The 26413-nt window shown below is 36.2% G+C and overlaps 1 protein-coding gene across 3 annotated transcripts; it reads right to left on the bottom strand.

Annotated features, from left to right (window-relative positions):
* Positions 1-25419, bottom strand: APELA (apelin receptor early endogenous ligand). Of its 3 annotated transcripts, none has more exons than XM_020871933.2 (3): positions 25162-25419; positions 23785-23874; positions 1-1655 (listed from the first exon to the last, which is right to left on the bottom strand). In XM_020871933.2, exons 1-2 carry the CDS (start codon positions 25235-25237, stop codon positions 23786-23788), a joined length of 165 nt encoding a protein of 54 aa, XP_020727592.1. In that variant the 5' UTR covers positions 25238-25419; the 3' UTR covers positions 1-1655; position 23785. The 3 variants fall into 3 exon arrangements, with proteins under 3 accessions (XP_020727592.1, XP_020727591.1, XP_070320161.1); XM_020871932.2 differs by having other exon boundaries at positions 1-1650; XM_070464060.1 differs by lacking the exon at positions 1-1655 and adding an exon at positions 13673-13839.
* Positions 25420-26413: the final 994 nt, after the last annotated feature.

Raw genomic sequence — 26413 nt, 5'->3', positions numbered from 1 at the left:
TCAAATCACTGAGTGTTTTATTAAACAATTACTGAAGTTGTGTATGTAGAAATCTATAACCATTTAATTATGGCTGGTTTTCAACTTTTTCTGTGAATGTGAGAATTTGTACTTGCAGAAGTGTGGCTTATATTCCATGATATATATCTGAACTGTATGAATCTTTTCTTTTCTCTGTACAAATGACATAAACAAGTACATTATGTTTTAAACATAAATATCATGGTTAATAGCTTATGTTTCTACTTAAATGAACTTGTGTGAAGGAATTATAATTCATTGGAAAATCATTTAGAGTTTCCCTCAAATATACAATTTAAATAATGAAATACATTTCATAAAAAAATCTTTTGTGTGTAAATTTAATAACAGTAATATCAATAAGCACCTTCTACCCCCCAAAACACTATGAATAAGCTATGAAAGGGAGACAGATTTTCATATCAGAATTTCTATTTCAAAATCTTCATATATAAATTCCAATCTTCTATTTTGGAAAAAATAGGAGTTAAGGGTTAATGGATTCTCCCATTCTAGAATGTTTACAAAGTAAAATTTATAGTCAAGACATGAATAGGTAAGCTTCATACCTGGAATTAACTTATTGTAAAATATGTCACTGAGCTAACAGTCTTTGAATAAATACAAATTAAAAGCATACTTAACAACTTGAGAACAACTAATTATCAATACAATTCAGACCTAGGATAGTGCCTTTCTTGGGATATCATATTATTGAATTCCTTCTGATATTTTATTTACATGTCTCACCACTACAAGTTGAATAATATCAATGTAAAGCCCAGCAGAGTGATGTGCACTCATAAACATTGCTCTGCTTGAGACTTCACTGGCATAAGTGTATTTTAAATGTTACATCTAAGTTGGCCTTTCTAAGAAGCTATCTATACAAATGAAGAAAAAGGGCATTATACAGAATTTCAAAAGAAATCAAACACTGGCTTCTTATGATGACATGTTGAAGAGCAGGTTCAGAAATGAACACTTTGGTTGTAATATGAAATGAATTACAATTAATATTTTAGACTTTCTTTTACAAGTTTAAGTGGATATTATATTCAAAGTAAAAAAATACATTCATAAACATTAAAGCCTATTATATAAAACTGGCAGCAATTAAGTTTATTTCTTAGTGTTTCTATATAAATAGTGAACTAATTATTTTCTCATTATTTTGCAAAACCAGATGCAATTGATCTCAAATTTAGGATTTAAAAAAAAAACACATTCATACATATACAAAGTAATTTTAATACCTTTGGAAAATTATAAGAATAGGAAAGAACAATTTTTAACTTGTGTATATTTTACTATTATAAAGTTCTAAAACATTAAATGGTTTTTCTTCTTAAACCAAGTAAGAATAACAATGTGCAGAAAAAGATAAAAAATTTTGCTATGCAAGCAAGTAATTATACTTCAGACTGGAATTGCATTTGAATTTGCTATTTTCTCCCTACAAGAGAACCAGGCAGAAGAGAATCCAGGTGAAACTAATAAACTATGCCAGCTGCTTTCATACAACTCCTTTACATACAGGACCTTCTAAACAATCACAGTATTATGTGGGTGGGTATCTTTTCCTTCAGTCTTCTTCTGACAGACTCAGTGAAGTTACATAGAGAAGATCTATACTTGGAAGCAAAGGAGAAAGAAGCATATAATAAGAAATGTTATCCAGCAAACCAATTTACTCATTCTTAATTTCTTCTTATAGCCAATTAATTATGAAAAGTTACTAGGGTTTTTCAGTGCTGAAAGTAACTTCATCTTTACTTACCCTTCAATATAAATTCAGTGCTGTATTTCTTTAAAAGTCTGAATTTATGCTATTAAAGAGGGTTTTATGTTAAACTATTTTTCATCTAATAAACTTTCTTTACTCAGTGACCCACACTGATAGTCTTAATTATTTAAAAAAAAATTGGATATTGATCCTGATACTTACACCCACTAAGAAAGTTACTGGGATCAAATCAAAGATATCAGGACCCAAATCTTAATTTGGTGTATTTTATCTAACTAATAAAATTGTCCCAGAGAAAGACAGACACTTTGTCTTTTCTTTGTATGATATCACTTATATGTGGAATCTAAAAAATACAACAAACTAGTGAATATAACAACAACAACAAAACAAACTCATGGATAAAGAGACCAAACCAGTGATTACCACTGAGGACAGGGAAGCAGAGAAGGGCAAGGTAGGGATAAGGAGTCAAGAGGTACAAACTATCATGTATAAAACAAACTACAAAGACATATGGTACAACACAGAAAAATATAGCTAATATTTATAATAACTATACATGGGGCACAAAATCCCAAAATTGTGAATCAGTATATTGTATACCTGTAACTAACATACATTAACTATAATTTAATTTTTTTTAATTTTATTGTATTTTTATTTATTTATTTTAATTGGAGGCTAATTACTTTACAATATTGTGGTGGTTTTTGCCATACATTCACATGAATCAGCCATGGGTGTACATGTGTTCCCCATCCTGAACCTCCCTTCCATCTCCCTCTCCATCCCATCCCTCCGGATCCTGCCAGTGCACCAGCCCTGAGCACCCTGTCTCATGCATCGAACCCGGACTGGTGATTTATTTCATGGATATGATAATATACATGTTTCAATGCTATTCTCTCAAATCATTCCACCCTCTCCTTCTCGCACAGACTCCAAAAGTCTTCTTTACATCTGTGTCTCTTGCTGTCTCGAATATAGGGTCATTGTTACCATCTTTCTAAATTCCATATATATGCGTTAATATACTGTATTGGTGTTTTTCTTTCTGACTTACTTCGCTCTGAATAACAGGCTCCAGTTTCATCCACCTCATTAGAACTGATTCAAATGCATTCTTTTTAATAGCTGAGAAATATTTCATTGTGTATATTTCTCATCCATTTGTCTGCCGATGGACATCTAGGTTGCTTCCATGTCCTGGCTATTGTAAACAGTGCTGCGATGAACATTGGGGTACACATGTCTCTTTCAATTCTGGTTTCCTCAGTGTGTATGCCCAGCAGTAGGATTGCTGGGTCATATGGCAGTTCTATTTCCAGTTTTTTAAGGAATCTCCACACTGTTCTCCATAGTGATTGTACTAGGTTTGCATTCCCACCAACAGTGTAAGAGGGTTCCCTTCTCTCCACACCCTCTCCAGCATTTATTGCTTGTAGACTTCTGGATAGCAGCCATCCTGACCAGCGTGAGATGGTACCTCATTGTGGTTTTGATTTGCATTTCTCTGATAACGAGTGATGTTGAGCATCTTTTCATGTGTTTGTTAGCCATCTGTATGTCTTCTTTGGAGAAATGTCTGTTTAGTTCTTTGGCCCATTTTTTGATTGGGTCATTTATTTTTCCAGAATTGAGCTGCAGGAGCTGCTTGTATATTTTTGAGATTAATTCTTTGTCAGTTGATTCATTGGCTATTATTTTCTCCCATTCTGAAAGGCTGTCTTTTCACCTTGCTTATAGTTTCCTTCATTGTGCAAAAGCTTTTAAGTTTAAGTAGGTCCCGTTTGTTTATTTTTGCTTTTATTTCCATTACTCTGGGAGGTGGGTCATCGAGGATCCTGCTATGATTTATGTCAGAGAGTATTTTGCCCTATGTTTTCCTCTAGGAGTTTTATAGTTTCTGTTCTTACATTTAGATCTTTAATCCATTTTGAATTTATTTTTGTGTATGGTGTTAGAAAGTGTTCTAGTTTCATTCTTTTACAAGTGGTTGGCCAGTTTCCCCAGCACCACTCATTAAAGAGATTGTCTTTTCTCCATTGTATATTCTTGCCTCCTTTGTCAAAGATAAGGTGTCCATAGGTGCGTGGATTTATCTCTGGGCTTTCTATTTTTATGTTCAATTTTTAAAAATGGTCCTGAGGAATCTTAGTACCATAAGACAATTTAGTACTAGAATAGTACTAATCTTTGTACTATTAGAGTATTGCTGAGTACTTAGCAATGCATTAGATTTAGAATGCAATGGATTTAGAAAAGGCAGAGGAACCAGAGATCAAATTGCCAACATCCATTGGATCATAGAAAAAGCAAGAGATTTTCAGAAAAACATCCACTTCTGCTTCACTGACTATATAAAAAAGACTTTGATTTTGTGGATCACAACAAACTATGAAAAATTCTTAAAGAGGTGGGAATACCAGGCCACCTTACCTGCCTCCTAGGAAACCTATATGCAGGTCAAGAAGCGATTTCAAATCCTAAAAGATGATGCTGTTAAAGTGCTGCACTCAATATGCCAGCAAATTTGGAAAACTCAGCAATGGCCACAGGACTGGAAAAGGTCAGTTTTCATTCCAATTCAAAGAAGGGCAATGCCAAAGAATGTTCAAACTACTGTACAGTTGCACTCATTTCACATGCTAGCCATGCTCAAAATCCTTCAAGCCAGGTTTCAACACTATGTGAATTGAGAACTTCCAGATGGACAAGCTAGATTTAGAAAAGGCAGAGGAATCAGAAATCAAATTGGCAACATCTGTTGGATCATAGAGAAAGCTAGAGAATACCAGGACAAAAACAAAACAAAACAAAACATCTACTTCTGCTTCATTGAGTACGCTAAAGCCTTTGACCATGTAGACCACAACAAACTGTGGAAAATTCTTCAAGAGATGGGAATACCAGATGATCTTACCTGCCTCCTGAGAAATCTGTATGCAGGTCAAGAAGCAGCAGTTACAAATGGACATTGAACAATGAACTGGTTCCAAATTGGGAAAGAAGTATATCAAGACTGTATATTGTCACCCTGTTTATTAAACTTACATGCAGAGTACATTATGAGAAGAGTCAAACTGGATGAAGCACAAGCTGGAATCAAGATTGCCAGGAGAAATACCAGTAACCTCGGATACCCAGATGACACCACTCTTAATGGCAGAACATGAAGAAGAACTAAAGAGCATCTTGATGAGGTGAAAGAGGAGAGTGAAAAAGCTGGCTTAAAACTTGACATTCATGGTATCCAGTCCTATCACTTCATGCAAATAGATGCGAAAACAATGAAAACTGTGACAGATTTTATTTTCTTGCCCTCCAAAATAACTGTGGATGGTGTTTGCAGCCAGGAAATTAAAAGATGCTTGTTCCTTGGAAGAAAAGCAATGACAAATCTAGATGGTGTGTTGAAAAGGAGAGAAATTACTTTGTCTACAAAGTCCATATAGTCAAAGCTATGTTTTTTTCAGTAGTCATGTACAGATGTAGAAGTGAAAGGCGCTCAGTTGTGTCTGACTCTTTGTGACCCCAGGGTCTAGACAGTCCATGGAATTCTCCAAGCCAGAGTACTGGAGTGGATAGCCGTTCCCTTCTCCAGGGGATCTTCCCAACCCAGAGACTGAACCCAACAGATATGAGAGCTGGACAATAAAAAAAGGCTGAGGGCCAAATAATTGATGGTTTTGAACTGTGGTTCTGGAGAAGACTCTTCAGAGTCCCTTGGACAGCAAGGAGATCAAACCAGTCAACCCTAAAGGAAATCAACCCTGAATATTCATTGGCACAACTGATGCTGAGGCTGAAGCTTCAATGCTTTGGCTATATGATGCAAAAAGCTGACTCATTTGAAAATACCCAGATGCCAGGAAAGATTGAGGGCAGGAGGAGAAGGGGCAATAGAGGATGAGATGATTTGATGGCATCATCGACTCAATGAATTTGCCAGGAGATAGTAGCCAGGAGATAGTTTGCCTGGAGATAATGCCAGGAGATAGCAGCCTGGAGTTCTACAGTCCATTGGGTCACAAAGAGTCAGACACAACTGAGTGACTGAATGACAACAACAAAAGCAATGCATTTTAAATATATAGTAGGGCAAAATATAACTGATTTTCACTTAATCAAATTTCATTTTGGTTTGGATTTGCATTTCCCTGATGATTGGAGATTGTTGAGAATAATTTCATATGTATGTGGCTAAATGTATGTCTTTTGAAAAATGTGTATTCGGGTCCTCTGCCTATTTTTTTAATCAGGTTATTTGTTTTTCTTTGTTTTTAATGTTGAATTGTATGTTCAGTTCAGTTCAATTCAGTCGCTCAGCCATGTCTGATTCTTTGCTACCCCATGAACTGCAGCACGTGAGGCCTCCTTGTCAATCACCAACTCCCAGAGTTTACCCAACTCATGTCCATTGAGTCGGTGATGCCATTTAACCATCTCATCCTCTGTCGTCCCCTTCTCCTCCTGCCTTCAATCTTTCCCAACATCAGGGTCTTTTCAAATGAGTCAGCTCTTCGCATCAGGTGGCCAAAGTATTGGAGTTTCAGCTTCAACATCAGTCCTTCCAATGAACACCCAGGACTGATTTCCTTTAGGATGGACTGGTTGGATCTCCTTGCAGTCCAAGGGACTCTCAAGAGTCTTCTCCAACACCACAGTTCAAAAGCATCAATTCTTCGGTGCTCAGCTTTCTTCACAGTCCAACTCTCATATCCATACATGACTACTGGAAAAACCATAGCCTTGATTAGATAGACCTTTGTTGGCAAAGTAATGTTTCTGCTTTTTAATATGCTGTCTAGGTTGGTCATAACTTTCCTTCCAAGGAGTAAGCATCTTTTAATTTCATGGCTGCAATCACCATCCGCAGTGATTTTGGAACCCCCCAAAATAAAGTCAGCCACTGTTTCCACTGTTTCACCATCTATTTGCCATGAAGTGATGGGACCAAATGCCATGATCTTAATTTTCTGAATGTTGAGCTTTAAGCCAACTTTTTCACTCTTCTTTTTCACTTTCATCAAGAGGCTCTTTAGCTCTTCTTCACTTTCTGCCATAAGGGTGGTGTCATCTGCATATCTGAGGTTATTGATATTTCTCCTGGCAATCTTGATTCCAACTTGTGTTTCCTCCAGCCCAGCGTTTCTCATGATGTACTCTGCATATAAGTTAAATAAGCAGGATGACAATATACAGCCTTGACATACTCCTTTTCCTATTTGGAACCAGTCTGTTGTGAGTTGTATGACTTCTTTGTATATTTTGGATATTACCACTTATTGCATTATCCTTTGAAAAATATCTTCTCCCATTGACTAAGCTATATTTTTGGTTTGTTGATAGTTTCCTACAATGTGCAAAATCTTTTTAGTTTGATATGGTCTCATTTGTTTATTTTTCATTTTGTTGCATTTGCCTGAGGAGACAGATCCAAAAAAATATTGCTAAGACTGATGTCAAAGAGCATACCACTATTTTTTCTTCTAGGAGTTTTATGGTTTCAGGCTTTACATTTAAGTTTTTAATGCATTTGAGTTAATTTTTTATATATGTTGAAAGTAGGTTTTTTTTTTTTTTGAGAGTAGTATATTCTCTTTTTTTGACTGTAGTATATTTAAAAAGTAGTATATTCTTTTCCATATAGCTGTCCAGTTCTCCTAAACTGTTGAAGCGACTCTCTTTACCCCATTGTAAACCCTTGCCTCCTTTGTTGTAGATTAACTGGTCATAGGTGCGTCAGTTTATTTCTGGCCTCACTATTTAGTTCCACTGGTCTATGTGTCTGTTTTTGTGCCAGTACTATACTGTTTTGATTACTGTAGCTTTATAATATAGTTTGAAATCAGGGACCATGATACTGCAAGTTTTTTCTTCTTTCTCAAGATTGTTTTGGCTATTTAGGGTTTCTTACGTTTCCACAGAACTTTTAGAATTATTTGTGAGAAAAATGCCATTGGTATTTTGACGGGAATTGCATTTACTCTGTAGATTCCCTTGGGTAATGTGGTAACTTTAACAATGTTAATTCTTCCAGTTCATGAACATAGTATATCTATAATTTGTATTAATCTTTACTTTTTTAATCAATGTCTTGTAGTTTTCTGAATATAGATTTTACCTCCTTACTTGCATTTATTCCTAGGTATTTTATTCTTGATGGAATTGTAAATAGGATTGTATCCTTAATTTCTCTTTCTATTAGCCCATATAAATGCAATAGATTTCTGTGTAATTTGTATCTTGCTACTTTATAGAATTCATTGATGAGTTCTAGTAGCTTTTATGATATCCTTAGAATTCTGCATATAGCATGGGTCCCCAACCTCTGGGACCTAATTCCTAATGATCTGAGGTGGAACTTTATTTTTATACATGATAATAATAGAAATAAAGCACACAATAAATGTAATGCACTTGAATCATTTTGAAACCTCCCACCCAAGACCATGGAAAAATTGTCTTCCACAAAACCCATCCCATGTGCCACAATGGCTGGGGACTACTGATATATAGCATCATCTCATCCACAAGAAGTAACTGTTTGATTTCTTTCTTTCCAAATTAGAATCCTTTTATTTCCTTTTCTTGCCTGAGTGTTATGGCAAGGACTTTTAATACTATGTTGAATTACATTAGCAAGAGTGGGCAATTTTTTCTTGTTCCTGATCTTAGAAAAAATGCTTTCATCTTTTCACTGTTAAGGATGATGTTGGCTCTACTTTTGTCATACATGATCTTTATTATGCTTAGGTATATTCTCCCTATTCCCACTCTTTTGGAACTTTAAAAAAAAAATAGACACTGCACTTTGTCAAAAACTCTTGCTCCACCTATTGAGAAGAGCATACAATTTTTATTCAACATGTTAATGCAGTTTTATCATATTGATTTATTTGTGGATATGGAACCATCTCTGTGATAAATCCTGCTTGATCATGATGTGTGATCCTTTTAATAGATTGTTGGATTTGGTTTGCTAATATTTTGTTGAGAATTTTTGCATCTATGTTTATCAGTGATATGGCCTATAATTATTTTATTTTTGGTGTCTTTTTCTGATTTTAGTACCAGGGTATGATACTATGGCTTAATAGAAGGATTTTCAGTGTTCCTTCTTCAGAGTTTTAGATTACTATGAGAAGAAAGGTGTTAACTCTTCTTCAACTGTTGGGTAGAATTCACCTCTGAAGGCCTCTGGTCCTAGACTTTTGTTTGTTAGGAGTTTTTTTGATTACTGATAAATTTGACTACTGGTAATTAGTTTGTTCATATTTTCTATTTTTCTTTATTTAGTTAGCCTTAGGAGACTGTGCATTTCTAGGTATTTATACATTTCTTCTACGTTGTCCATTTTATTGGAGTATCATTGGACATAGTAATTTCTTATGAGTCTTTGTATTTCTGTCTGTGGTGTTGGTTGTATCTGCTCCCTTTTCATTTCAAATTTTATTTATTTGGGCCCTCTTTAATTTTTTCTTTTTCCTTCATGAGTCTGGCTAAATGTTTATTAATTTTTTAAAAAAATCTGTTTCTCTTATCTTTTTTATTTAAAAATTTTTGTCTCTATTTCATTTATTTCTGCCCCAATCTTTATTTTATTTTTGTTCTTCATTTTTCTTCAACTAATTTTGGGTTTTGATTTTCTTCTAATTCCTTCAGGTGTAATGTTAGATTGTTTACTTCAGATTTTTCTTGTTCTGAAGTAGGCTTGTATCACTATAAACTTCCCTCTTTGAACTGCTTTTGCTATGTCCCACAGATTTTGGATAATTACATTTCCATCTTTTCTTTCTCAAGGTATTTTTAAATTTCCTCTTTGATTTCAACAGTGACTAAACAGTGGTTGCTTAGTCATATATTGTTTAGCCTACTTATGCTTATGGTTTCTTGCATTTTTTTTTCCTTCTTGTAGTTTATTTCTTATCTCATTCCATTGTGGCTGGAAAAGTTGCTTGATGATTTCAGTCCTTTTAAATTATTGATTTTTTTGTGTGCGACTTAGCGTATGACAGATACAAAAAGCCCTGTGCCACAACTGAGCCTGCAAGCCATATCTACTGAAGCCTGTGTACCTAGAATTCATGCTCCACAAGAGAAGCCACTGCAATGAGAAGTTCACTCACCACAGCTAGAGAAAACTCATCTGAAGCAACAAAGATCCAATGCAGTCCAAAAACTAATTCATTAATTAAAAAAAAAAAGGCAACACTTTTCACATTGATTTCTAGATTAAACATACTGCTATCCAAGTCACAGCTGACTTTCTGCAGAAACTGACAAGCTAATGTTAAAATCTGTATGGGAATTCAAGGGAACTAGAATAACCAGAACAACCTTGAAGAACTACAAAATTGGAGGACTCACACATTCTGATTTAAAAACATGCTACAATACTACAATAATCAATAGGACTATTATAGGATGAATTCAAGGAGTGACATACAGATCAATGAAACAGAACTGGAAGTCCAGAAATAAATTCTTATATTTGTGGTCTAGTTTTTGACAGTAGTGCCAGTAGTGCTAAGGTAATTCAGTGGGTGAAAAATAATAATTTCAACAAATGGTGTTAGAGAATTTGGATAGCCTCATGCAAAAGTTGAACCCCTTCCTCACACCATACACAAAATTTAACTCTAAATATTACAGGCATAAATATAAAAGACAAAACTATAAAACTTTTGGAAGGAAATATAAATGTAAATATAAAGTAAGTATTTGTGACCTTGGATTAGTCAATGGTATTTTAATGCAACATATAAAGCACAAGCAACCAAAGGAAAAAAACAGACAAATTGAATTTTACCAAAACTAAAAACTTTTGTGCTCGAAAGACAACACTGAGAAAATGAAAGGACAACTAATAGGATGGAAGAAACTAATTTTCAAATCATATATGTAATGAGGGCTATGTATTCAAATATATAAAAGTATGGATGTGAGAGCTGGACCATAAAGAAAGCTGTGTGCCAAAGAATTGATGCTTTTGAACTGTGGTATTGGAGAAGACTCTTGAGAGTCTGTTGGACTGTAAGGAGATCAAGCCATTCAATCCTAAAGGAAATCAGTCCTGAATATTCATTGGAAGGACTGATGCTGAAGCTACTTTGGCCACCTGATGCGAAGAACTGACTCATTGGAAAAGACCCTGATGCTGGGAAAGATTGAAGGCAGGAGGAGAAGGGGACGACAGAGGATGAGATGGTTGGATAGCATCACTGACTCGATGGACATGAGTTTGAGCAAGCTCCAGGAGATGGTGATGGACAGGGAGGCCTGGCATGCTGCAGTCCATGGGGTTGCAAAGAGTTGGACACAACTGAGCAACTGAACTGAACTGAACTGTACATCTGAACTATTAAAAGACAAGTAAGTTAATTGAAAAAAAAAATGTGCAAAGAATTTGGATAGACAGTTCTCTAAAGAAGATACACACATGGTCAATGAGTACATGAAAAGATGCTCAGCATGGTTAATCATTAGAGAAATGTAATCAAAATCACTGTAAGATACAATTTAACATCCACTACTATGGCTATAATAGCAAGTATTGGCAAGAATGTAGAAAAATTGGAACCCTTATATAATGCTGTTGGGAATATAACTTGCTGCAACCATTGTGGCAGTTCCTCTATAAGTTAAACATAGAAAAACTATATAATCCAACAATTTCACTCTTGGATATATACCCCAAAGACCTGAAAACACATGTACAAACAGAAACTTGTACACGAACATCCAGAACAGAATTATTCATAATAGACAAAAAGTGACAGTAGCTGACTCCCTTGCTATAGCAAGTTCTATAAACTTTGCTTGTTCTCATTGAGATGATCTGGCAGTTTGAGGTTCCTGAGAAAGTCAGAAGGAAAGGGATCCATGCATAGGTGGAGGTCATACCTTCCATGACATATAGAGGAAAAGGAAGGTTGGTGTGGGTACAGTGGGAACTGGATTAGGTGGGAGTCTTGCTTTATACTTGGAAGCTGAGGGGTATACCATGTGCTAACTTCTCTTTTCTCTATGATGTGAGACAAGGCCATCTTCTTTAAAACAACAGGTCTAAAACTTAAAGTGAGTAGGAAAAGTTAGAAACAGTTATTGTGGAGTGCACGGCAGCAAGTTGACCATGAAATGCAGGTTTTTCCAGACAATTTGGGACTGGATGAAGAATTTGAAGCATTTCCAATCTGACTGCTTGTGTATTCTCCAACAGCAATAATATGCCTGTCTGAAGATTTCAGAATTCTTCCAAAACCATGAGATGAAGACAGAGTATCAGGAAAATCTGTAATACTGGCAGCAATTATGGAAATAATGAATTATACAATCTTCGCCAAAGAAAGGGACCAGTCAGTGGTCAATGCTTCATTGGAATGAGGGTGGAATAGTGGCAGTGTCTGACCTAGTTCTGGATATGACAACAGGTGTGTCCAGGGCTGAAATCAGTTAGAGGAACCCTTGGGAAAGACTGTATATTCTGCTTATTTTTCTTCTCTAGTAGAATTTTAACAAAGCAAAGCAGAAGATATGTGGTTTGCATTGTTACTTTGTTTTGAGTGGTAACAAGATTTAATTTATAATTAAAATCTTATCAGGGATTTTAATTATAAATTAGCAATATTCTGAGGAACTGTAGATACACTGACAAGATTTTGAATATTTCTTTTGACCTGTCAGTCAGTTCAGTCGCTCAGTCATGTCCGACTCTTTGCAATCCCAAGGACTGCAGCAAGCCAGTCTGCAGTTTCTGTTGATAACCGCTTATAATTTTGAGATCAGGAAAGTTTAGAATTCATCTAACATTTTGATATTAATGATAATGTGAAGAGAACTGTGTCATTTAATACCATACATCACTACTAAAAAGAAAAAAAATACATCCAAGAGTGAAGTATGTTGAAGAAGTTAATAAAAAGTGATTTTGTTTTTCTCAAGTCACTTAAATATTCTTTTGCTATTAAGAACAACATATTTTTCAAATATATTACTGCTATGTAATAATTAAGTTTAACTGATATCACTAATTCACTTATTGAATAACAGAACAAAAAATTTATGCTACAAAGATATTTTAGATTCCTGAACATGATAGAGAACAGGTACTCTATTTATTTATTTATTTATTTTCATTTTAATTTTTTGGATGCACCATGAGACATGTGGAACCCTTGTTCCTTGACCAGGGATGCAACCCTCACCCTCTCCATTAAAAGTGCAGTCTTAACCACTACGGAAGTCCCTAGAATAGCTACTTTAACTAAATATCTGCAAAAAGATGTATTACACATTAATGAGGAATCAGTTTCCAAAGTGAAGAAAATTCTGAAATTAGGCTTTAGTCTATCATATATACATATATATATGTATATCATATATATAAATCATATATATCATATATATATATGTGTGTATATCATATACATATATATGATATATATATATTTCATATAGGGGAAGAAACATTTATTACAATAATAGATATATATATATAACTACTATATTTTATGTATTTACAAGTTAAATACATTGTATGCATTATCATTAAGGCATCAGGGTCTTTGTAAAAGAGCTTGATACCATCAGTACATTAGGAACTTTAAAGACTTTCTCTGACATGGTCTTTGGACACCGTGCAACAGGAGGGAAAGGGACAGGCCCAAGTTTTGGAAGAATGACATAGTCCTAGGACACAACACAAAGAGATTAGAATCAAGGAGTCCAAGATGGCAGACAATTCGACTTTGACTAGACTTTGATCCCCAATCAGCAAGCTAAATGACACATCCAGAGGTACCATGACAGATCCAAGGCACTGTCAAAAGACCAAGGAATGGGTGATGGCCCAATTTCTGGAAATCTCCACCTCTTCCCCAAAACAGTTGGACTAATCCTCGTGTTCATTAGCATATTAAATTATTCAGCCCATACAAACTAACCATGCCACGTTTTGCAGCTGCACTTACCCTCTACAATGGCACAGAGGTCTGTGGAGTTTGCTTCTATCTGAATCTGAATAAATCTTCTTCTGTATCACTTTTTCTCTCACTGAATTCTTTCTGTGATAAGACATCAAGAACTTGAGCTTCCTAATAAAGGAAACCAGGTACTGTGGGTTTTGGCTAAGTTCAAGTCATGGCCACATGGGTTCGAGTCCCAAGCTGGGCTTTGGCTGGATTCGAGTCCCAGCACATGGGTTCAAGCCCCAATCTGAGGTAAACAGTTTCAACTGGGCTATGATTAAGAAAACAGTAATTTTCTATATAATATTTAGTTTTGAGAAAGACATTCTACAGATATTATACTTCATGCAAGAATGCCCTATACTTAAAGCTACTTTCAGGCTATTCCCACACTATAGAAGTTTGCAGTCTAAACGTTAGGGCCCAAGTCTTATCGTCAAGGAGCTTATATTCTGATATTAATGATTTGATGAAATAAAGTAGAATATGATAAATTCCTTTAAATAACTACTGGTAAAAATATAGTGATTGTTGAGAGTGGAAAATTATTTCAAACTATTTGGATCAGGGTGGGCCTCATACAGAAAGTAGAGTTGGAAGAGAATCCTGCGGGCGAGAGGCAGAGTTTGAACCTGGTAAGATGAGGCAGCAATACCTGGAAGTGCAGACACTTCCAACATAGATGTAGGGAAGCAAAAGTTCAGCTTGGCATTTCATGCAAAGATGGGAACAATAAAGGACAGAAACAGTATGGAATTAACAGAAGCAGAAGATCCTAAGAAGAAGTATCAAGAAACACAAAAGGACTATAAATAAAAAAAGATCTTCATGGCCCAGATAATCACAATGGTGTGATCACACCTAGAGCCAGACATCCTGGAATGTGAAGTCAAGTGGGCCTTAGGAAGCATTGCTACAAACAAAGCTAGTGGAGGTGACGGAATTCCAGTTGAGCTATCCCCAATCCTAAAAGATGATGCTGTTAAAGTAACTGCACTCAATATGCCAGCAAATTTGGAAAACTCCACAGTGGCCAGAGGACTGGAAAATGTCAGTTTTCATTCCAATCCCAAAGAAAGGCAATGCCAAAGAATGCTCAAACTACTGCACAATTGCACTCATCTCATATGCTAGCAAAGTAATGCTCAAAATTCTCCAAGCCAGGCTTCAATAGTATGTGAACCGTGAACTTCCAGATGTTCAAGCTGGTTTTAGAAAAGGCAGAGGAACCAGAGATCAAATTGCCAACATCTGTTGGATCATAGAAAAAGCAAGAGAATTCCAGAAAAATGTCTACTTCTGCTTTATTGACTATGCCAAAGCCTTTGACTGTGTGGACCACAACAAACTGTGGAAAATTCTAAAAGAGATGGGAATACCAGACCACCTAACCTGCCTCCTGAGAAATCTGTATGCAGGTCAAGAAGCAACAGTTAGAACTGGACATGGAATAACAGATTGGTTCCAAATAGGGAAAGGAATACGTCAAGGCTGTATATTGTCACCCTGCTTATTTAACTTATATGCAGAGTGCATCATGAGAAAGGCCAAGTGGGATGAAGCACAGGCTGGAATCAAGATTGCCGGGAGAAATATCAATAACCTCAGATATGCAGATGACACCACCCTTATGGCAGAAAGTGAAGAAGAACTAAAAAGCCTCTTGATGAAAGTGAAAGAGGAGAGTGAAAAAGTTGGCTTAAAACTCAACATTCAGAAAACTAAGATCACAGCATCTGGTCCCATCACTTCATGGCAAATAGATGGGGAAACAATGGAAACAGTGACAGACTTTATTTTCTTGGGCTCCAAAATCACTGCAGATGGTGACTGCAGCCATGAAATTAAAAGACACTTGCTCCTTGGAAGAAAAACTATGACAAACCTAGACAGCATATTAAAAAACAGAGACCCAATAGCCCTTTTGACCAACACCCTCCCTGCCCCTAGGATCTGTTTACCTATGTGCCTCTTAGATAAGATTCCCTGTGGCCGACCAAAACCCCACTCTTGTTCTGAATTGATCAGTCAATTTGACCGGTTGCCTAGGAATCCAAAGCAAACCACCACATGCACTCATGATAGCCCTTCTCTCTGTCTGCACTCTGCCAATTACCTTCCCATGTGGCCCCTTGAGGCCTGCTGGGTGCTACCTTCAAACTTGTGAGTAATAAACTTCTCTATTTCAACATATCTGTGGTCAGCTGTTTAAATAAGGCTCAGTATTCTGTACTGTGCCCCACTTAACAGATGTTAATTTAACAAAGTCAGAACACCCACACTCTGCCTTCAGAGCATTTCCACCATGGGGTGGGGGGAGGAGAGGAGTCCAGTCAGTTAACACATTATTACAATGCAGTGAGTTCAGTACTTTGACAAAAGTATACAAATGGTGTTGAGAGCAAAAAATGGGCCCTTAATAAAATCAGTAGGAGGTATCAAAACCAGGGAAGGTGTCTCAAAGGATGATTTGATAGTATGGAAAAGAATAAATGAGCAGAAGTATAGCTATAAGCAAGATGTGAAGAATGGGCTGACTTTAAAGTAATGGTAATAATTCTAGATACTATCTGTTTAACACTTACTATGTAGTAGGTATGGTTATGATAAGGTTCATTCCATTATTAGCTCAATTTTACAGGCCTGAAAGTGAAGGGAGGCTCATGAGGGATGAGCTGCATGGCCAGAGCTAGAATTCAGGCAGTCCCTTCTTAACTCTTACCCACTCTGAGAGAGGACAAGGGAGAAGAGGTGCTCCTGGAGAGGTACCTTTTGTAAAGTGATGCTTGCTAAATTATGGAAGTTCTCACTATCCTGAAGGCTACAGACAGTTAAGGATTTTAATCAAGGTATGACACTTTAATCAAGCCCCTTTAATCAAGGTGTGACATTACAGTTTAAAAAGACCATATGTTCTAGTTTCATTCTTTTACAAGTGGTTGACCAGTTTTCCCAGCACCACTTGTTAAAGAGGTTGTCTTTTTTCTATTGTATATCCTTGCCTCCTTTGTCGAGGATAAGGTGTCCATAGGTTCGTGGATTTATCTCTGGGCTTTCAATTCTGTTCCATTGATCTATATTTCTGTCTTTGTGCCAACTCAAAATAGATTAAAGATCTAAATGTAAGACCAGAAACTATAAAACTCCTAGAGGAGAACATAGGCAAAACACTCTCCTACTTAAATCACAGCAGGATCCTCTATGACCCACATCCCAGAATATTGGAAATAAAAGCAAAAATAGACAAATGGGACCTAATGAAACTTAAAAGCTTTTGCACAACAAAGGAAACTATAAGCAAGGTGAAAAGACAGCCCTCAGAATGGGAGAAAATAATAGCAAACGAAGCAACAGACAAAGGATTAATCTCAAAAATATACAAGCAGCTCCTGCAGCTCAATTCCAGAAAAATTAATGACCCAATCAAAAAATGGGCCAAAGAACTAAACAGACATTTCTCCAAAGAAGACATACAGATGGCTAACAAACACATGAAAAGATGCTCAACATCACTCATTATCAGAGAAATGCAAATCAAAACCACAATGAGGTAACATTACACGCCAGTCAGGATGGCTGCTATCCAAAAGTCTACAAGCAATAAATGCTGGAGAGGGTGTGGAGAAAAGGGAACCCTCTTACACTGTTGGTGGGAATGCAAACTAGTACAGCCGCTATGGAAAACAGTGTGGAGATTCCTTAAAAAACTGGAAATAGAACTGCCATATGACCCAGCAATCCCACTGCTGGGCATATACACCGAGGAAACCAGATCTGAAAGAGACACGTGCACCCCGATGTTCATTGCAGCACTGTTTATAATAGCCGGGACATGGAAGCAACCTAGATGCCCATCAGCAGACAAATGGATAAGGAAGCTATGGTACATATACACAGTGGAATATTACTCAGCCATTAAAAAGAATTCATTTGAATCAGTTCTAATGAGATGGATGAAACTGGAGCCCATTATACAGAGTGAAGTAAGCCAGAAAGATAAAGACCAATACAGTATACTAACGCATATATATGGAATTTAAAAAGATGGTAACAATAACCCAATATGCAAAACAGAAAAAGAGACACAGATGTACAGAACAGACTTTGGGACTCTGTGGGAGAAGGTGAGGGTGGGATGTTCTGAGAGAATAGCATTGAAACAAGTATACTATCAAGGGTGAAACAGACCACCAGCCCAGGTTGGATGCATGAGACAAGTGCTCAGGGCTGGTGCACTGGGAAGACCCAGAGGGATGGGATGGGGAGGGAGGCGGGAGAGGGGATCGGGATGGGGAACACATGTAAATCCATGGCTGATTCATGTCAATGTATGGCAAAAACCATTACAATATTGTAGAGTAATTAGCCTCCAACTAATAAAAATAAATGAAAAAAATAAAAAATAATAAAAAGACCATATGATAAAACAAAAAATGGACTTTCCAGAAAGAGACCTGGAGGCTGGAGTGAGGAGTTAAGGTGTGGAGATCATGCTGGAGAGCTATAAGAGGCACTGAGATAGTCATAGAGATGAAAGGAGGAAGCAGGTTGTCAAGCAGAAATGAAAGGCTGAGCAATCACATACAACAGAACACTGGGGCACTGTGCTCAGAAGTTTAGGCTGGGGCAGTTATATGTACATCTCACAGCACAGTGCCTAACACATGGTAATTTGGAGAACACAGGAGAAATATTTGAGTGAGAATATTTTTAGCTATTCATTCAATAACTCATCAAATATTTCTGAAGAGTTGCTGACAATTACCAGGTATATAGCTATGACCAGAGCAAATTCCTTTTGCCATGAAACTTGCATTCCAACAAGGGAGGAAGAAACTAATCAAACAAAACAGTAAACATATGTTATGCATGTCACAGGGCATTAGGTTTTATGGAGAAAAACAATCCAACAAAAGGAAAACAGAAGTATCTTGGGTAGGGTGAAGAACTGTTTTAAGATTTTATTTTGGTACTTCTTTTTTAGATAAAAGATCATCAGAGAAATCCTTCCTGATGACATGAAGGGTATTGGAACGGAGAACTGAGTTATAGGAATAGCTGTGTAGAAGCCATGACTTATATCTGTGTATCTTCTATGGCCATTGGCTTCAAGTTTCTGCAGGGCAGCTGAGGTGACTCCAGGTAGGCAGTTGGATACCCTGTACAGGTCCTGAAAAGAATAGTGATTTATTCCAGAGATGGTCAAAAAGGAGCATGGTATCACTGAAACCAAGGAAAGTTCATCCTACTATTTGACCCACAGAGACAGCTGATGTATTCATTGGATTCAAGAAGAAGGACGTCACTAGAGACCTTTCCCAGAATGCTACAGGAGCAGTGCATTGAAACTAAATGCGAAGAAAGGAAGTACCACTTTTTCAGGAAATCTGACTGCGCAGAAAAGATCCTGGTTTGGTCACTAAAGAGCACCATTGGATAAATGGCACACCTTTTTTTCTTTCTTTTCTTTTCTTTTTTTTTTAAAGATGAAATAGATCAGTCTTAACATGTTGAATATGCTGGGGAAGAAAGGGAGTAATTGTTGCATCAAGGTTCCTGAGATGTGGAGAGATTAACCATAACCAAGAGAGATATCTCTTAATGAAAGACCAGGAAGGGAAAACAGAGGACATTACTCAGATGTAGATGCATGTAGTTTGAGGGCAGGGTACAGTTTTGAACCTTGATTATCTTCATTTTCTCTGGGAAGAGGCATTATCTCTTGCTGTGAGTTGGATAAGGATGTCAAAAACTTTAAGGGAACTAGAAGTCATTAAAGGTTTGAAATATAACTGAATTCCCATTCAGATACCCAAAGAGAGATACCCAAAAGTAAGAAGAGTTATTTCCAGACATCCCTGCTAATGTGGGAGATGAAATGCTCCACTAAAGTGGAGATTCTGCGCTGAAGGCAGAAGTTGGCTTTTGTGGGCCACAATAAGACAGAAAGAGTTTCGAGGCAGCGCAGAGATTTGGTAGAGGTGGATGGGGGATCAGAAGCCCATGACTTTAAGTGATTAAGAATAAGGCAGACAGAACCAAAGTTGATCACACACGAGTATTTGGGTGTGGAGAAAGCATACAAAGCCCCACTGTGGGAGTGGAAAGAAATAATACAAATGAACCTATATATATATAAAACAGCCTCACAGACAGAGAAAACAAATTTATGGTTACAAATGAGGGACAAAATGAGGAGAATGAGGATTAACAGAAATAATGACTATAAATAAAATACATAAGCAACAAGGAACTATATTCAGTATCTTGTAATAATCTATAATGGAAAAGAATCTGAAAAAAATTTATAACTGAATCACTTGGCTATATACCTGAAACAAACTATATACATAATATATATATTATATATTAGATTAGATTATATAATAATATATATTATATAATATAACAACTTTATATATTATATATATTATAGTTAATATTGTAAATCAAGTATAATTCAATAAAATTGTTTTATTAAAAAGCAGAAAATACAGAACTAGAAACACTTGTATTTGGATGGCAATCAAGGGTCTCAGTTTAAAGTAATGTGTTAATTTACCTTTAATGTGTTAATTTAACTTTACCAAAACTATTTTCATAGCCATTACCTCTGAGAAAAGAGCATGGACAACAGGGGAGTGTGAAAGAATTTTACTTTTGACTTGATATTCTTCCAGACTGTTAGAAAAAAATATTATACCATGAACATGTATTATAACTATTATTAAAAAGATAGAAAAAGTATGTGTTAACAGGATGTGTAGTTACCTTAGCACATACTAACAATAAAATCAGGCCTATAGCAAGATGACACTGTTGGAAGTAGATATCAAGAGAGTCCAAAGCCCCTATCTCATTTCCACTTTGTAGCTCTCACTTCAACCTTCGAATTTGGATTTCCTGACATCTTTCTTTTGCTTTCTTTCACTCTAATTCATTTACGGCTGAAAGTGTTGCCAAAGTATTTTTGAGAAAAAAGAGTATCAAGAAAATAAATTTTATATTTAATTAACTTTTAATTGACTATTTATTCACATTTAATTAACTATCTTAATTATTTTTTATATAATTAACTCAACTATTAGTAAATATCACTGGTGATCTTTGAAAAAGACTGGGAGAAGGAAAAATAGAGTGAAAATAACATGGCTTTTCCATTAAGTGAGCTGAAGTCTAAACCACTCTAAAGGGTTAATTTGTAAAAATTCAAAGTCAACTGTTTACTTGACCTGTTCTTTTATAATCTTCCTTGACCCTAACTGAATCTTCCTTGACCCTAACCAAATCAAGTCACAACAGGTGATTTTATCTAAAGCATGTAGAAAACAAAGAGGACAAATGAAGGAAGGTTCAGCCTCAGAATTCCACAATCAACATTTATAGCATTTTTATCCAGTTGTCAAAGTATCTTTGTTGCAAGATGTATGAAAAATATGCAAATATTTAGGATAGTGAGAATCAGGTTACAAAACCAGAAGACAACACTTAGAGCTCTGGTTTGGCAAGATCTTGGGAAAGTATCTTTTTTCCTTTTTTACAAAAAAATTATTGAAGTATAGTTGATTTATAATGTTTTAATTTCTGCTGTACAGCAAAGTGACTCAGGATATATGAGTGTGTGTATATATATATATGGAATGTATATATTCCTTTTCACATTATTTTCCATTATGGTTCACTGGGTGTTGACTATAGTTTCCCAAGGGGAAATTATCTTAATGTTTCTCTTTCATTGGCTCTTATGCTATCACTGGATTCCAAAATGTGACTTTTACACATTCTTCAAAGACCTATTGCTGGAATGCAGGACTAGCCTAAACACTGAGAAAATGGATGCTGTAACCTGAGCAGTTCTTTAAAAGGATTACCTACCTTTTCTAAAGTATTGCCATTATTAAATGTTTTATATGGCTTTTGACTTAGATTTCCCTTTGGTTTACAAATTTGGTTTGCAGGTCAAAATCTTCCTTAACTTTAACCATTCAAATTTCACTACTCTATCTTGTTTACTTACAGCCCTAGTTTTTAGGGCAGGTGGTTTGTGGAGAAAGCCAATACAGCCTGTGACTGACTAAAGGGCTTTTGTTTGCATTTGTGAGGCATCTTTTCCTGAACATGCAGGAATTTCCTGGCTACTGTGAGATGCCTCTTGTTACTTTCGAAGAGTCCTGGAAAAATCTTGAACTTCCTTCTAAGCACAGATTTTACCATTACTTATTTGAGACTGAAGTTCATTATTGACACACACCAAAGGATTTTTTAATATATAAAAAACTTTTAAAGCATGTTTTAGTCTCTAATAATTGGCTGATCAAGAACTTCCTCTTGTATTTTTATGAATTTCTCCACCAAATTTATTTTTAATATTTTGATAGTAAAGAGTAACTTGTTACAGATGCAGGTGTAGAGAATTTGGCTTTTTATCTCAGCCCTCTTCATAAATGCTTATTACTGAATTGCTCTTCCTTTATGTAATGCTCTACGGCAGTCTTCACTGGTTTGAAAAGCATGTATTAAACATCAGCTACAGCAACCATTTATTTATTTATTTATTTATTTATGGCTCCAAAATCACTGCAGATGGTGATGGCAGCCATGAAAATAAAAGGTGCTTACTGCTTGGAAGGAAAGTTATGACCAACCTAGACAGCATATTAAAAAGCAGAGACATTACTTTGCCAACAAAGGTCCGTCTAGTCAAGGCTATGGTTTTTTTCAGTAGTCACGTATGGATGTGAGAGTTGGACTATAAAGAAAGCTGAGAGCCAAAGAATTGATGCTTTTGAACTGTGGTGTTGGAGAAGACTCTTGAGAATCCCTTGGACTGCAAGGAGATCCAACCAGTCCATCCTAAAGGAGATCAGTCCTGAATATTCATTGGAAGGACTGATGTTGAAGCTGACAACTCCAATATTTTGGCCACCTGATGTGAAGAGCTGACTCATTTGAAAAGAGTCTAATGCTAGGAAAGATTGAAGGAGGGAGATGGGGATGACAGAGAATGAGAGGGTTGGATGGCATCACCCACTCAATGGACATGAGTTTGAGTGAGCTCGGGAGTTAGTGATGGACAGGGAGGCCTGGCATGCTGCAGTCCATGGGGTTGCAAAGAGTCGGACACGACTGAGCAACTGAACTGAACAGCAACCATTATTCCCCTGAATTAATAGTGCCATAAATGCTTCAGTCCACAGGCCAAATGAATAGACTAATTTAGCAATTGCCTGTGTTATGTTAACCAGGCTAAGGGATATTTCTATGACTATTTTTTAAAGGAAGATATACTTCATTAGAATTGAAGAGCTTAAAATAATTACAATGGAATGTCAATTTCTTATTTTTGTATGAAGTTTAAACTTGGGTGATGTTTGAAGTTAATTAATTCAAGCAACACTACTGGTGATGGTGGTGGTGTAAAATCAGGAACAAAATTCTCTTCAGAGTACATCCTTAAAGATGCAACCATCAATATTAATTCTACTAGTGAAGCTGGAAAACTGCTATGTCATTAGGTTGATTTTATATATGAAAATATTTTCAGGAAGAATATACTACTAAATATTGAGGTTAATACATCATCCACTTGGTGGAGCTGGGAACATTTGTCTGAATGTTTTCAAGCCTAGAATGGTGCTCATGGGAAATGTGCTTGTTCTGAGTAACATAGGGAGATATTCAGATTTTTTCAAAACACTAGTTCTATTATTAATTAAATTCTCCTGGTACCTGATTTTTAATTATGAAAATTTTCAAACACACAAAATAGTATTAATCCCCATATAACTATCACTCATTTTCAACAGTTATCAAGATTTTCCTACATTTTCCTCATCTATCCCATCAAATTATTAGAGCAGTTCCCAAATATCATTTCATTTTTTCTGTTAGTATGCAAACCATAGTATGCATTCTTTCAAGGGGCGTCACAGTAAAGTCATTATCACATATTCAAAATATGAACAAACATTCTCAGGTATAGCTGATCTGGGACATTGCCAAAATGTAAACATTGCCAAAACCATTTTCCATCAGAAATACCTCAGGGGAAGGGCACTCGTGAATGGAGAGGCATACATCTCCTCTGAAGGCAGTTGTGTCTGTGCAATTTTCTTCTCATTGCCAAATTAGCTGAGGGTGGGGGAGGGGAAGGAAAATATTAGAGCATTTACAGAAAATTCGTTGCTGTTTAATCTGAAGATTGTGAGGGAATATTCTGGATCCAAATTATACTGTGATTATCTGCTATCTGTTCAGATGTGATTGTAATATAAAAAATTAATGGATGTAAATTCATGGCAAGTATTCCTAACAGTTCATGTTGATGCTGGAGTCTAATAGTAAAATTCTCCTCCTACATGACATCTTTCTAGATACTCCTAGACCTTTTAGTTTATGTCAAGAATTAAGCACAAATATTCCACAAGAATATTTTCCAAGTTGCTCTGTAATTTTAGAGGAGAAACAGTTTGAATAGCAATTCAATTCCTGTAAACAATAAGAAGGAGTTATCTGCTTTCATAGTTGCTGATTTGAAACTTTTTTCTTATTTATGTAAAAAGGGCAGATCAGGAGACCTCATTTGAACTAATCTCAGTGATCAAACTTCTGGTTAACTATAAGGCAGAAACTGAATGTTTAATCAGTTGGCACCATTTTCTGTTGTAAATGGAGAAGTATATTATCAAGGAAATAATCTAACATATTTGGATAGAAATGTTATCATCTCTCTAAATTAGGGTTGGCTTTTTTCCTTAGAAAATTTTCTTTTCTTTTTTTTTTTTTTCACCTGCCAGTGCTTTGAAATCCTAGATGTTTAGTTTTGAAGTAAAAACACTTTAAAATAACTTTGTTTACTAAGTTTCTATTAAGAACAACATAACAGATATGATCCTTGAAAAATGTGTCAAGTAATTTAATATTATCCTAACCATACACAGTTTTGACATTTTTTTTTGCTCTATAACACCCCCCCCAAAAAAAAAAACCTTACAAATGGCACTTTTTAAAGTGACACATCTAACTAGATATATAGAAATAACAACTCTTTTTACTTATAAGGACAATGTAACTATGATAGTTTTGGGATCCATTTTCTTTGAATTTAGAAAAACAGTGGTAGAATATTTATCATCAGTTTAAAAGCCAGCTATTTTTTAAAATAGCCAGATAACAGACCTAACAGGATAGAAAACACACTCCTGAACTCCTACACACTCACTCCCAACCCTCGTTAACCACCCACCTCATCCCCACTGCAACCCCTGCCCCAACAAGCACACATCTAAGAAACACAGTCTAAAAACACAGTCTAAAAACATCTAAGAAACATCTAGAAACACAGTCAGGATCAGAAGCCCATTCACACAAACAGATATGAAATCAAGTTACTCCGTTACAAATGTGTCAAAGTCCTACCTTGTCTTTGTCCGTGGATAAGTAGAAGACTCATCATAAAAATAACAAATAGAAGAAAGAACTGGTGAAATCTCATTTTTCTGCCACTCTACAGTGGAGCTAAAGCTCACAAGGTAACCCCTCTTTGAATAGTCTATGCGGTATCTGTGTGGCTCTCCTCACATTCTAAAGACAGACCTCAGAGCACAGCTAGCTGCGTTTTCCAGAAAGGTTAATGATCACAGCAGACAAGGTTTCTGGTGCTGTGAGGCGGTCAGAGCCCCTAGGCCCCAGACCCCTCCTCCACCCGCCTCTCCCGCCAAGGCCACGCCCCTTTATTTCCATAAGTAAATATTGGTGACGCCAAGAGTCCAAGATTCGGGTAGAAGTGTCAGCTGCCAGCCCCTGGGAGAGGCTGCTTGAGTCTGATCAGGCTGTGGGAAGTTGTGTGCAATAGCACACACTTGACTTGGCCTCCTCCCTCACCATTTACATCTGTTTACACTTTGCGTTGTGCACATTGTTGCCACATCCAGAAACCCAGAGGAATGACAGGAAGTCTGTTTTTCTTTTCAGAAGGCATTATGAAGCTCTAATTTAGACCGTCAAATGCTTTGTGGCAAAGCAAGTGCCGAAATACTTTGTGTTTTCCAAACCTATTGCTAAGTGGTGACTGTTTGCCCCAAGTCTCAAAATAGCTTAACCTATGTGGGTTTACGTCAATAAACATTCCTAGAATTTAGAGTGTTCTGAAATAAATCAGAAAAATGTTTGTTTGTTTGTTTTTTATTTTATAAAGTGCAGTTTCTAAAGTAATGTAGATAGTTTTCATCTGCAGTACACTCAGGATTTTAAAAAAGGAAGTTCAGGCAAGCCATAAATTCATGAAATCTGGATTCTGTTAAGGTTTACATATGGTAGCCGATATATTGCAGACACAGTAATTATGAATGAGCAAGACAAAAGCATCTCCTGCCATTTTTTTCGCACAGGCTCCAAGATCGCTTGTAGTTTTATTTATTGCCTGTTGTATATAGCTGTTACAAATGAAAATGACTGTACTTTCAATAAAGCAAACTTAAATGATAGTGAAGATACACTTGAATACAGGTAGATCCCAAATACCAAATTTAAAGCATAAACAAATTGTGAATTGCCAGGAATTTTGTTGCATTTCACTTTTCTAGATCCAGGCATCTGCTACATCACCTTGGGCTTCCTGAGGTTTGATATTAATGCATAATATGCTTATCTTCAACATCAGTCTGTAGGA

This window comes from Odocoileus virginianus, unplaced genomic scaffold (genome assembly GCF_023699985.2).
Source record: "Odocoileus virginianus isolate 20LAN1187 ecotype Illinois unplaced genomic scaffold, Ovbor_1.2 Unplaced_Contig_13, whole genome shotgun sequence".
In the NCBI taxonomy this organism is placed as follows: domain Eukaryota; kingdom Metazoa; phylum Chordata; class Mammalia; order Artiodactyla; family Cervidae; genus Odocoileus; species Odocoileus virginianus.
Note: the sequence above shows the minus strand (reverse complement) of the source record. Positions and strands in the feature narration are given on the sequence as shown.

What these genes read in the sequence shown, in the direction of transcription:
- APELA (XM_020871933.2), bottom strand. Translation starts at nt 25,237, where the DNA reads ATGAGATTTCACCAGTTCTTTCTTCTATTTGTTATTTTTATGATGAGT. An exon ending in TATCCACGGACAAAGACAAG is followed by an intron (nt 23,875 to 25,161) that starts GTAGGACTTTGA and finishes CCCCACCCTCAG; the next exon opens with CTAATTTGGCAATGAGAAGA.